At 42.6% G+C, this 12,941-nt stretch overlaps 1 protein-coding gene across 2 annotated transcripts in view; it reads right to left on the bottom strand.

The window, feature by feature from the left end:
• Window positions 1–1,373: 1,373 nt before the first annotated feature.
• LOC137369063 (brevican core protein-like) overlaps window positions 1,374–12,941 on the bottom strand; it is a 212,996-nt gene continuing 201,428 nt past the window's right edge. For both annotated transcript variants that reach the window (XM_068029643.1, XM_068029642.1), the window contains 2 exons: window positions 8,504–8,686; window positions 1,374–3,213 (listed from right to left, as the gene is read on the bottom strand). In XM_068029643.1, coding sequence (XP_067885744.1) covers window positions 3,089–3,213; window positions 8,504–8,686 — 308 coding nt within the window. In that variant the 3' untranslated portion in view covers window positions 1,374–3,088. The remainder of the gene's footprint in view (window positions 3,214–8,503; window positions 8,687–12,941) is intronic.

Raw genomic sequence — 12,941 nt, 5'->3', positions numbered from 1 at the left:
GTGAAATTAAAGCAAAAGGGGGAAAAAAAGGAAAAAAATATAATATGGCTGGGAAGAGAGTGGGAATGTTTTAAAACCGCATTGCTCCAAAATAGACAATTGTATAAGGATGTCTAACACAGGCAAACTGCAAGAAGAAATGGTTATATGATGTCCAGGTCAATGATCTTTAAGATCAGCTTAGAGTACTCAAGCTAACTGGGGACGTTGCATTTGGTTGGATTTTAAGACCTCTTGTCCTACTGTAAAGCAAACTGTATTACATCATAACACCATGTGAAATTTACAGAGAGATGGTGCATTTGTGTTTTTTTTTTAATTTATGTTAATAAGTAGATTAGGGATGCCAACTCAGGTTGGATGTATTCCTGGAGGCTTCATCACATGACCTCCAATTGCCTCTCCCCACCATTGGTCACCCAACAAATCCATCTTCACAGTACACCACCTTCCTACTTTAATAGGAAAGTGTACAGAAAGAAAATGAAGAAAATGTTTTTAAGTCCCAGGTTGCTCACAGTAGTGTCCTGGAGATTATTTTTTAATTCCTGGAGACTCCAGGGTGGCACAGTGGTGCAGTGGTTAGCACTGCAGCCTCACAGCTCCAGGGACCCGGGTTCGATTCCGGGTACTGCCTGTGTGGAGTTTGCAAGTTCTCCCTGTGTCTGCGTGGGTTTTCTCCGGGTGCTCCGGTTTCCTCCCACAAGCCAAAAGACTTGCAGGTTGATAGGTAAATTGGCCATTATAAATTGTCACTAGTATAGTGGTAGGGAAATATAGGGACAGGTGGGGATGTTTGGTAGGAATATGGGATTAGTGTAGGATTAGTATAAATGGGTGGTTGATGTTCGGCACAGACTCGGTGGGCCGAAGGGCCTGTTTCAGTGCTGTATCTCTAATCTAATCTAATACTCCAGGGGACAATCTGAGAGAGTTGGCTGTGCTAAAGTAAGTTAGGACATCAATATGTAAGAAAATAATTGAGTTCCACTGTGTCCCAAAACTGCAGTCAGCCAAAGGCTTCAGTTTTCTTTAATAATGCTCTTCAAGTCAGTTCTATCAGTAGGACTAATGCATGAAAATAGAAACAGCATGATCAAGATCTGTTTTGGTTTCTTTGGTGAACCACAGCATGTAAAAAAGTAACAAAGGTTTTTCAGTATTTCATTCACAAAAACCCATACATTCACATTATATACTATACAAGTTAAAATATAAATACAGTATTGTTCTGTGTGCATTGGAAAGAAAAAAAATCATACAAAGTGATTTTTGTTGCTGTTTATAAAAAGAAAAAGGAGACTGAAATGGGTGAAGTACTGCAATTAAAAACTTGCTGCTGACCAGACTAGTTTTAATTTTCGGAAGTGGTCTTTGCTCTTATCACACATTAACCCTTGGATTTACAGATTATTTAATTAATTTATTCCCCCCAAATCTCTCCATGATTAAATTTAAATCAATGAGTTTTAGTTCCCTTTATTATCATTTGTAATTAGTTTCAATGCAACCTTGCCGCCCATATCCATAAACTTGAATGAAAATTAGAGCTTGAGAATATAAAATACATTGCCTTGAAATTTGAGTCAAAATGACTTGGATTTTTTCCCACAGTGCAAATTGTAAAAGCCCGTGGCGCTTTATAAAGATGCCCAAGAGTTAACAGCAGAAATGTTACAAAAATATATAGTTCATTTCTTGTCTATCCTGTCCTTTAAAAGCAAATGAATAAAATCCCAAGAATTAAACTAAATGGCCAGACATCATCACCAACATATGCTGTACAGCTGCCACATTCAGACATAAACATTCATTTAAAAAATGCACTAAGATGGTTATATACAAAAATTAATTTATTTTTTTTGTCTTTTTTTACAAAAAAAAGTAGGTTTATATTCACCCTTAGAAAAAGGCAGCTCCATATTGTAGTGTGGTTAGTGAGGGCTGCAAAAGCTGCCATATCTGAGAAAGTTAATATATTAGCACTTTGACCTCAGAAAGAACCAAGTGGCTTTTGGAAAGGTCATGTAGCGGCCTTTTTGCACTTGCTATTCAGATTGCTTGTATCCAGGTGAGTTAAAGAGCAGCTTCACAATGCAGTCTCTGGGCTTGTTCCCACCTTGCATCCTTAGAAATACAATACACAGGGGTCTTGTAGCTGTAGAAGTGAAAGGTCGATTGAGGAAGGGAGTGTTGAATGTTTTTGAATCAGACAATTAATCATCCAGGCTCTGCAAAAACAGTTTTCACTGACATTAATGCACCATAACCGTTTCCATTCTCCACTCACCTAAAACTGCTCATTATATAGAGATCAGTATAGTGTATTTGGAGCAGCAATCAAAATGGTGCTCGTGCAACCATCAGATTACTACAAAGCAGCACGCTAACACCTTCATTTCCCGTCATACAGGTACTTGCAACAGTGTAAAATGTGGCAAGAAAGTAAGTTAAAATATCCACTAGGGGGCACTGAAAGCACAGCTGATCATTTTATCATATAGTTGAAATGAATGCAATAAATAGTGAAATGTGTTTTTTAATTTTAACAATATATTTCAATATTAGCTTGGTAAGGTGAAAAGGTATGACTGTAATGGCAATTTATGATTGGTTTGCAGAAACTGCTGAAAGAAATGTAACTAATTGCATATGCTGTAAAAAAAAACCTGAAAACTCTAAAAGGTGGAGAAAAGGTGCAAAATTGCTCTAAAATACTTTAAAGTGTTAAAATACTTCTGCAAACAGATGTGCAGTATATGCACATATAAATAAAAAGTTTGTCCAATATTTGCAAGATAAGAATGGGAGAATTGTCGAACTGTAAAATGCTGCTGTATTGGAACTATGGTGTGGACGAACAAGCAACAGGACCTCAGTTTCTTTTGAGTTTAACTTATTCAAATAATTTTGAAATGAGCGCTTGACATTCCTTTTAATTATCACATTTGAAGACACTGCTGTTTGATCTTTCCCTAAATGTTTTTTTTTTAAATATTCCCCTGCCCCAATTTGTTACTACAGGTACTGGATGGAACAGATTTGGCTCTAATTGCAAGGAACAGTTTCCCACCATTCAGTGGTGTGGTCAGTGCCCTGAATGGAATTTCCTGATCCAGCGATGATGGTGTCTGATGGGGTCTTCTGAACTTTTTATTCCTTTTCGGTACAGTCCATGAATATACCTTCGGGAGTTTCGTTGATATGTGGAAGCTGTCAAGCACAACAAAAAATAGAAAATTAATATATATTACTCAAAAAAATCACGTGCAGGCAGAAAAGCCTAAAATATTTCCATACACATGAACAGCTGGGGGCAATATCACAAAAAATCACATCTGACAATGCCTTAAGGGGTAGAGCTCTTCGGGAGGGTTTAAACTAGTTTGGCAGGGGGATGGGAACCGGAGCCACGGATAAGTGGATGGGGTAGCTGTTGAACAGGCAGATACCGAGTGCAGAGAGTCTGTGAGGTAGGTTAGACAGTTGACAGGGCAAAGTTGCAGCCAGTATGATGGGTTGAAGTGTGTCTATTTTAACGCAAGAAGTGTCAGGAATAAGGGTAATGAACTTAGAGCATGGATCAGTACTTGGAGCTACGATGTTGTGGCCATTACGGAGACGTGGATATCACAGTGGCAGGAATGGATGTTGGATGTTCCGGGGTTTAGATGTTTCAAAAGGAATAGGGAGGGAGGTAAAAGAGGTGGGGGAGTGGTATTGTTAATCAGGGATAGTATCACACCTGGTCGTCGAGGAGGGTTTGTCTACTGAGTCATTATGGGTGGAAGTCAGAAACAGGAAAGGAGCAGTCACTTTCTATAAACCCCCGAATAGCAACAGAGACATGGAGGAACAGATTGGGAGGCAGATTTTGGAAAGGTGCAGAAGTAACAGGGTTGTTGTCATGGGTGACTTCAACTTCCCTAATATTGATTGGAACCTCCTTAGTGCAAATAGCTTGGATGGAGCAGTTTTTGTCAGGTGTGTCCAGGAAGGTTTCCTGACTCAATATGTAGCTAGGCTGACTAGAGGGGAGACTATGTTGGACTTGGTGCTTGGCAATGAACCAGGCCAATTGGCAGATCTCTCGGTGGGAGAGCATTTCGATGATAGTGATCACAACTCCCTGACCTTTACTATAGTCATGGAGAGGGACAGGAGCAGATGGGATGGGAAAATATTTAATTGGGGGAGGGGGAATTACAATGCGATGAGGCAGGAACTGGGGAGCTTAAATTGGGAACAGATGTTCTCAGGGAAATGCACGACAGAAATGTGGAGGTTGTTTAGGGAGCACATGCTGCGACTGCTGGATAGGTTTGTCCCGATGAGGCAGGGAAGGGACGGTAGGGTGAAGGAACCTTGGATGACAAGAGATGTGGAACAGCTAGTCAAGAGGAAGAAGGAAACTTACTTAAGGTTGAGGAAGCAAGGATCAGGCAGGGCACTAGAGGGTTACAAGGTAGCCAGGAAGGAACTGAAGAATGGACTTAGGAGAGCTAGAAGTGGACATGAAAAAGTCTTGGCGGGTAGGATTAAGGAAAATCCCAAGGCGTTCTACACTTATGTGAGGAACAAGAGGATGGCCAGAGTGAGGGTAGGCCCGATCAGGGATAGTGGAGAGAACTTGTGCCTGGAGTCGGAGGAGGTAGGGGAGGTCCTAAATGAATACTTTGCTTCAGTATTCACTAGTGAGAGGGACCTGGTCATTTATGAGGACAGCATGGAACAGGCTGATATGCTCGAACAGGTTGAGGTTAAGAGGGAGGATGTGCTGGAAATTTTGAATGATATGAGGACAGATAAGTCCCCGGGGCCAGACGGGATATACCCAAGGATATTACGGGAAGTGAGGGAAGAGATTGCTGCACCTTTGGCGATGATCTTTGCGTCTTCACTGTCCACTGGAGTAGTACCAGATGATTGGAGGGTGGCAAATGTTCCCTTGTTCAAGAAAGGGAATAGGGATAACCCTGGGAATTATAGACCAGTCAGTCTTACGTCGGTAGTGGGCAAATTATTCGAGAGGATTCTGAGAGACAGGATTTATGATTATTTGGAAAAGCATGGTTTGATTAGAGACAGTCAGCATGGCTTTGTGAGGGGCAGATCATGCCTCACAAGCCTTATTGAATTCTTTGAAGATGTGACAAAACACATTGATGAAGGAAGAGCAGTGGATGTGGTGTATATGGATTTTAGCAAGGCGTTTGATAAGGTTCCCCATGGTAGGCTCATTCAGAAAGTAAGGAGGCATGGGATTCAGGGAAAGTTGGCTGTCTGGATACAAAATTGGCTGGCCCATAGAAGTCAGAGGGTGGTAGTAGATGGAAAGTATTCAGCATGGAGCTCGGTGACCTGTGGTGTTCCACAACGATCTGTTCTGGGACCTCTGCTCTTTGTGATTTTTATAAATGACTTGGATGAGGAAGTGGAAGGCTGGGTTAGCAAGTTTGCCGATGACACGAAGGTTGCTGGAGTTGTGGATAGTGTGGAAGGCTGTTGAAGGTTGCAACGGGACATTGACAGGATGCAGAGCTGGGCTGAGAAGTGGCAGATGGAGTTCAACCTGGAAAAGTGTTAAGTGATTCATTTTGGAAGGTCGAATTTGAATGCGGATTACAGGCTTAAAGACAAGATTCTTGGTAGTGTGGAGGAACAGAGGGATCTTGGGGTCCATGTCCATAGATCGCTCAAAGTTGCCACCCAAGTTGATAGGGTTGTTAAGAAGGCGTATGGTGTGTTGGCTTTCATTAACAGGGGGATTGAGTTTAAGAGCCGCGAGGTTATGCTGCAGCTCTATAAGGCCCTGGTTCGACCACACTTGGAATATTGTGTTCAGTTCTGGTCGCCTCATTATAGGAAGGATGTGGAAGCTTTAGAGAGGGTGCAGAGGAGATTTACCAGGATGCTGCCTGGACTGGAGGGCATGTCCTATGAAGAAAGATTGAGGGAGCTAGGGCTTTTCTCATTGGAGCGAAGAAGGATGAGAGGTGACTTGATAGAGGGGTACAAGATGATGAGAGGCATAGATAGAGTGGATAGTCAGAGACTTTTTCCCAGGGTGGAAAGGGCTATCCACCAGGGGGCATAATTTTAAGGTGATTGGAGGAAGGTTTCGGGGAGATGTCAGAGGTAGGTTCTTTACACAGAGAGTGGTGGGTGCGTGGAATGCGCTGCCAGCGGTGGTAGTAGAAGCAGATACATTAGGGGCATTTAAGCGACTCTTGGATAGTACATGGATGATAGTAGAATGAAGGGTAGGTAGTTAGTTTGATCTTAGAGTAGGTTAAAGGTTCGGCACAACATCGTGGGCCGAAGGGCCTGTACTGTGCTGTACTGTTCTACGTAAAGCACACCACTTGCTGTGGTACTGAACTGTACAGACCAAGTCCCATGTGCAATCTTTGGCTTGTGGTGAGTCTGTGCAATAATTGAGATGCTGCAATTGGGCTCAGTGCATTTGAGCAAGGAAACAGATAAACCAGCTAAATTTCCATTTGCTATCACTATTCCTAAACCTAACCCTGCTAGAAAATATAGGGCCATTGGCATTGGTCTCAGACAGGATTAAACTTGGCTGTGATGCCATCCATAGCTGTTGGCTTTCAGTATCTCTGACGAATGTCTAGTAGAGCAAGGTACCATTGGATGTTGATTGCCATGGAACCACATTCCACCATGAGTAGACAACTTCAGAGCATAGCACCACAGCTTTCCTCCTGACAATTTTAAACTATGCTCTTTTCAAGGATCTTTCTATTGGAAGGAAAATCAAATTATAAATCAGTTTTAAAAAGAAGGTGGCCATTTGTTGGGTCAGAGACCTGGATATATTTAAAGGTAAAATAAACTTCTACAATTGTCAGTTTTAATAGGTTACTCCTAACAAAATGTTTTGGCATGCCTTTTGCTGAAATGTTGATAATTCTACTTGTCATGTTTGTATTCTCTACAGCAGGGTCATTATTGGTGCAGTGCATTCTGAGAAGATGAATAGGAATTTGGCCAACATGTTTTTTAGCTTGAACTTTCTTTAGGAGCTAGAATTATCAGAAAAACTTCAAAGCCCAAACTAAATGTTGGCGATGGCTTCACTAAGGCTAATCTTCCCAGAATAAAGTTTAAAGGAGGTGCAATGGTATAGCCCTGGCGGTGACAGGATTCGGTACATCAAATGGCTTGTAAGCTTTCTCGAGAAGAAAGTGACAGCAATTTAATGAAACCAATAATAAAACCAGAAAAATTAAGTGAAATGAAATCTACAACTGCTTAGGTACGTTACAATCCCATCATAAACAAATACTCATATTATACAGCTTTTTTGTATTTCTCAGTTTTAACAATGGCACTTTAGTCAAAGGCAAATGCAAATAAACTACGCATTTTGAGACATTTATTGTAATATTTCAACCAACTTTTATTGATGCCTCAGAGATCACTTTCTAAAATTTGTTGTTTGATCATTTAACTTACCACAATGTTAACACTTTAGTTACACTTATATAATTGATTAAATACAATAATATTATTTAATTAAAATCAAAATACTGCAGATTATGGAAATCTGAAATAAAAACAAAAATTGCTGGAAATACTCGGCAGGTCTGGCAGCATCTGTGGAGAGGGAAGTAGAGTTAATGTTACAGGTCAGTGACCCTTCTTCAGCATTTCTTGTTTTTATTTAATATTATTTATATTATATTATATTATCAATGAGTCTTACTTAGGGCAGATTATTCATGTCAAAATTTGGAAGCCCTGTAGAGAGAATCATTCAGCCTTACATCTACACTGTTAAGCTTCAAATCTGACATTTGCATTCAGCTACAAATTATGTTTAAAGAATTAAAGTGAGCATGATGAAAGGAAAATGCAGGACATTCTTGCTGCCTGCTCAGGCAAAAAATCTTCTTGCGTGATATGATGGACAACAACAGAAAGAGATTTAACAATTCTCTGGAAACTAGCAATTTCCAGATATTTGAATATTGTAAATTCTATCTATCTATCAAGGTGGGTAAGGTTTCTCTTTTGGTACAAGAATTAATTGCCATTTCAAAGCCCTGAGCCCAGATCAAAACATCAACTGATAAATGTGATACCTGCTATTGCATGAACTGGTTGTTCAGTGTTTAACCTCGGTAGAAGAAGATCTTTATCTCAGTGGAGTAAGACTACCTTGCCATAAGCCGAGAAAACATATTTACTGTCAACTGATCACAAAGCAGACCTAACCGCTACCATGGACAAGTCAGGCTCCAGAACACCTCACTGAAGAATAGTGTGACAATGACATGGAGTTACAACGGGGAAGAATTGATAAAGAAAGCTAAGTCAAATATAGCCTGATGAAGCATCTTTTCTGGAGAAAACTCACAAGTATATGCACAAATATTTCTAACACCACATAGACATGCAGGGCCCATTTCTACCTTTCCTTTTCCATTTTCCTCCCCACAACCCCACCGCCAGCATGCAAAATATTGACAAAACTTACGTGTTAAGCAGGCAACTTTTGGTTTATCCCAGTATCCATTGGTTCGACATTTAATGACTGGAAAGTGGCGTTGGATAAAGCCGGCACTACAGTGATACCTGATCAGAGAATTTATTTCATATCGTGGCTTCATCTTTCCAAATGTTCTAGCATTTTTCACAACAGGAGGCTGACCGCAGGCAACTAAACAAAAAAAAACAATATCTTTGCATGTTAACATCAGTGATGATGACTTAATGGTGTGAGCACTTGTGAATAATTTTGCTTCTTATTCTGCACAGTAATGACAATTTCTTTATAGTCCATTAATCCTGCTTACTGTAGATTACTCTCAGATGGATGTACTAAATTTCAGTGCTGAAGAGCATGGACAGACATAGGTTCAAGACATGCTCTTTTCAATTCCTGATATGGGCTGCATCAAATATGGAATTGAGTTACATTAGAGTGCTAAAGTGGGAGTTTTGTGACTGAGGGAGTTTGGTGAGGAGGGAGCGAGGAGCTCCTTTCATTTCCAACCTGTCCTCAAAGAGCGTGAGGGGAGCCGAGAGTTTCCACAGAGCACAGCTGACTGGTGAGTAAGTCCTGGTGGGTATTTTTCAAGCTGGATTGAATTGTAAGTAATTGTTTTAGCAAGACTTAGTTGATTTTTTTTACTATAATAGTCTTCTAAAGTTTTAAATTTAAAGAGTTTAGTCATGGCAGGAGAGCTTAAAGTCGTGGTTTGCTCCCTTTGCTGCATGTGGGAATCCGGGAACATTTCCAGTCCCCGGGACCAGCATGTGCGCAGGAAGTATGTCCAGCTGTAGCTCCTGGAAGCTCGGGTTCAGAGCTGGAATGGTGGCTGGAAACACTGTGGAGCATCCGCGAGTCTGAGAGCATCGTGGATAGCACTTATAGAGAGGTGGTCACACCGCAGCTGAAGGGACTTGAGGAAGGAAGGGAATGGGTGACCACCAGGCAGTCCAAGAGAATCAGGCAGGTAGTTCAGGAGTGCTCTGGGGTATTCCATTTTGGAGGCTGATGAGACTGGTTCCTCCAGGGAGTGCGGACAGAGCCAAGCTTCTGGCACCAAAAGCAGCCTGTCTGCAAAGGAAGGGGGAAAGAGAGGAAGAGCAATAGTAATAGGGGATTCTATAGTCAGGGGAACAGATAGGCGCCACTGTGGCCGTCAACGTGACTCCAGGATGGTGTGTTGCCTCCCTGGTGCCAGGGTCCGGGATGTCACTGAACAGCTGCAGGGCATGCTGAAGGGGGAGGGTGATAAGGCAGAGGTCATGGTACATGTTGGTACCAATGACGTAGGTAGAAAGAAGGATGAGGTTTTGCATCAAGATTTCAGGGAGTTAGGCAGCAGACTAAAAAGCAGGACCTCTCGGGTTGTAATCTCTGGATTACTCCCAGTGCCACATGCTAGCGAGTATAGAAATAGGAGAATAGCACAGATGAATGCGTGGCTTAAGAGTTGGTGCAGGAGGGAGGGTTTTAGGTTCCTGGACCAAGGGACCGTTTCTGGGGAAGGTGGGACCTGTACAAGCCGGACGGTCTACATCTGAACCAGAGGGGGACTAACATCCCTGCTGGAGGGCTTGCTAGTGCTGTTGGGAGGAGTCAAAACTAATTTGGCAGGGGGAGGGGACGCAGACTCCGAGCAGAATAGGGACACAGCTAAACACAGGAAAGCAAACAAGTCAGAGGGAATACAACGGAAGTAAGTTTCAAGGGAGTAAGACCAGGATGGATGGCCTCTACTTTAATGCCAGGAGTATTGCAGGTAAAACGGATGAGTTCAGGGCAAGGATCGACACGTGGAATTGTGATATAGTAGCCATCACGGAGACATGGTTGAGGGAGGGGCAGGATTGGCAGCTCAATATCGCGGGATATAGAATCTTCAGGCGGAACAGAGGTGGGGGTAAAAGAGGAGGGGGCATTGCAATATTAGTTAAGGAGTCAGTTACTGCAGTAAGGAGAGATGATATCTTGGAGGGGGCATCAAATGAAACTTTATGGGTAGAGTTCAGGAATAAAAAAGGGACAGCCACATTGCAAGGTGTTTATTATAGACTCCCAGATAGTCAGCGGGAAATTGAGGAGCAAATATGTACGCAATTTGCAGAGGTGTGTAAAAATAATAGGGTAATTATATTAGGTGATTTCAACTTTCCCAACATTAATTGGGATAGTCATCGTATTAAGGTCTTAGATGGTCTTAGAGTTCTTAAAATGTATACAGGAGAATTTTTTAGCTCAATATGTAGAGGATCCAACAAGGGAGGGTGCAGTGCTGGACCTAATTCTGGAGAATGAAGCCAGACAGGTGGTTGATGTGTTGGTGGGGGTGCATTTTGGTGATAGCGACCACAACATGGTACAATTTAAGCTTGTTATAGAGAAAGAAATAGACAAGTTGCAAAAAACGTTTTGGATTGGGGGGAGCAAATTTTAGTAAAATAAGGAAGGATCTGGTCAAGGTAGACTGGAAAGAGTTACTTGTCGTGAAATCTACAGAAGAGCAGTGGGGGGCATTCAAATAGGAAATGGGGAGGGTACAGGCCCAACATGTTCCCTCTCGGGTAATAGGTAGGAGCAACAAGCCCAGAGAACCATAGATGACCAGAAACATTCAGGGTACGATGAGAAGGAAAAGAGAGGCTTTTAGCAAACACAAGGAGAGCAAATCAACGGAAGCATTAGTGGAGTACAGAAAGTGTAGGATGGAGCTTCAGAAAGCAATTAGGAGAGCAAAGAGGGGATATGAGAAAGCTCTGGCTGGTAAAAGTAGGGGAAATCCCAAGATATTCTATAAGTATAACAATGGGAACAGGATAACCAGGGAAAGAGCAGGACCCATTTGGGACCAAGGGGGAAATCTGTGGGTGCAACCTGTGGGCATTGGTAGGGTGTTGAATGAATACTTCCCATTTGGCTTCACCCAAGAGAATGAGGATGTAGATATGGAACTCAGAGAGAGAGTGAGGTTCTTGAGCAAATTGTCATAGGGAGTGACAAGGTATTGGAGGTTTTGGCAGGCTTAAAAGTGGAAAAATCTCCAGGTCCGGACGATTTGTGTCCCAGGATGCTGTGGGAGGCGAGGCTGGAGATTGCAGGGCTCTGACCCTAATTTTTAATTCCTCTCTGGCCACGGGGGAGGTGCCAGAGGACTGGAGAACAGCTAATGTGGTCCCACTATTTAAGAAAGGTTTTTGAGATAAGCCAGGGAACTACAGACCAGTGAGTCTCAGGTCAGTGGTAGGGAAACTATTGGAGAAAATTCTGAAGGAGAGACTCTATCTCCACTTGGAGAGGCAAAATTTGATTAGGAATAGTCAGCATGGCTTTGTCAGAGGGAGGTCATGCCTAACAAATTTGATTGAATTTTTTGAGCATGTGACCAGGTGTGCAGATGAGGGTAGTGCAGTTGATGTAGTTTACATGGATTTCAGCAAAGCCTTTGACAAGGGCCCACATGGGAGACTTATCAAGAAAGCAAATGCACATGGGATACAGGGTAACTTGATAAGGTGGATTCAAAATTGGCTTAGCTGTAGGAGACAGAGAGTGATGACAGACGGCTGTTTTAGTGACTGGAAGCCAGTGTCCAGTGGCATACCACAGGGATTTGTGCTGGGTCCCCTATTGTTTGTCATTTATATAAACGACATTGATAACTATGTGGCAGGTAGGATCAGTACGTTCGCGGATGACACAAAGATTGGCCGAGTGGTTAACAGTGAGGTTGAGTGTCTTGGGTTACAGGAAGATATAGAATGGATGGTCAAATGGGCAGAAAAGTGGCAGATGGAATTTAACCCTGAAAAGTGTGAGGTGATACACTTTGGAAGGAGTAATGTGACACGGATGTATTCAATGAATGGCCTGACACTGGGAAGTTCCGGGGAACAAAGGAACCTTGGCGTGTTTGTCCATAGATCTCTGAAGGCAGAAGGGCAGGTTAATAGTGTGGTGAAAAAGGCATACGGAACACTTGCCTCGATCAATCGAGGCAGAGATTACAAAAGCAGGGAGGTCATGTTGGAGTTGTACAGAACTTTGGTAAGGCCACAGGTGGAGTACTGTGTGCAATTCTGGTCGCTACATTATAGGAAGGATGTGATTGCATTGGAGGGGGTGCAGAGGCGATTCACCAGGATGGTGCCTGGGATGGAACATTTAAGCAATGAAGAGAGGTTGGATAGGCTTGGGTTGTTTTCGCTGGAGCAGAGAAGACTGAGGGGTGACCTGATCGAGATGTACAAGATTATGAGGGGCATGGACAGGGTGGGTAGGGAGCGGCCGTTCCCCTTAGTTGAAGGGTCAGTTACGAGGGCACACAAGTTTAAGGTGAGGGGCAGGAGGTTTAAGGGGGATTTGAGGAAGAACTTTTTTACCCAGAGGGTGGCGACAGTCTGGACTGCACTGCCTGGGAGGGTGGTAG

This window comes from Heterodontus francisci, chromosome 4, assembly GCF_036365525.1.
Source record: "Heterodontus francisci isolate sHetFra1 chromosome 4, sHetFra1.hap1, whole genome shotgun sequence".
Taxonomy (NCBI): Eukaryota; Metazoa; Chordata; class Chondrichthyes; order Heterodontiformes; family Heterodontidae; genus Heterodontus; species Heterodontus francisci.
Note: the sequence above shows the minus strand (reverse complement) of the source record. Positions and strands in the feature narration are given on the sequence as shown.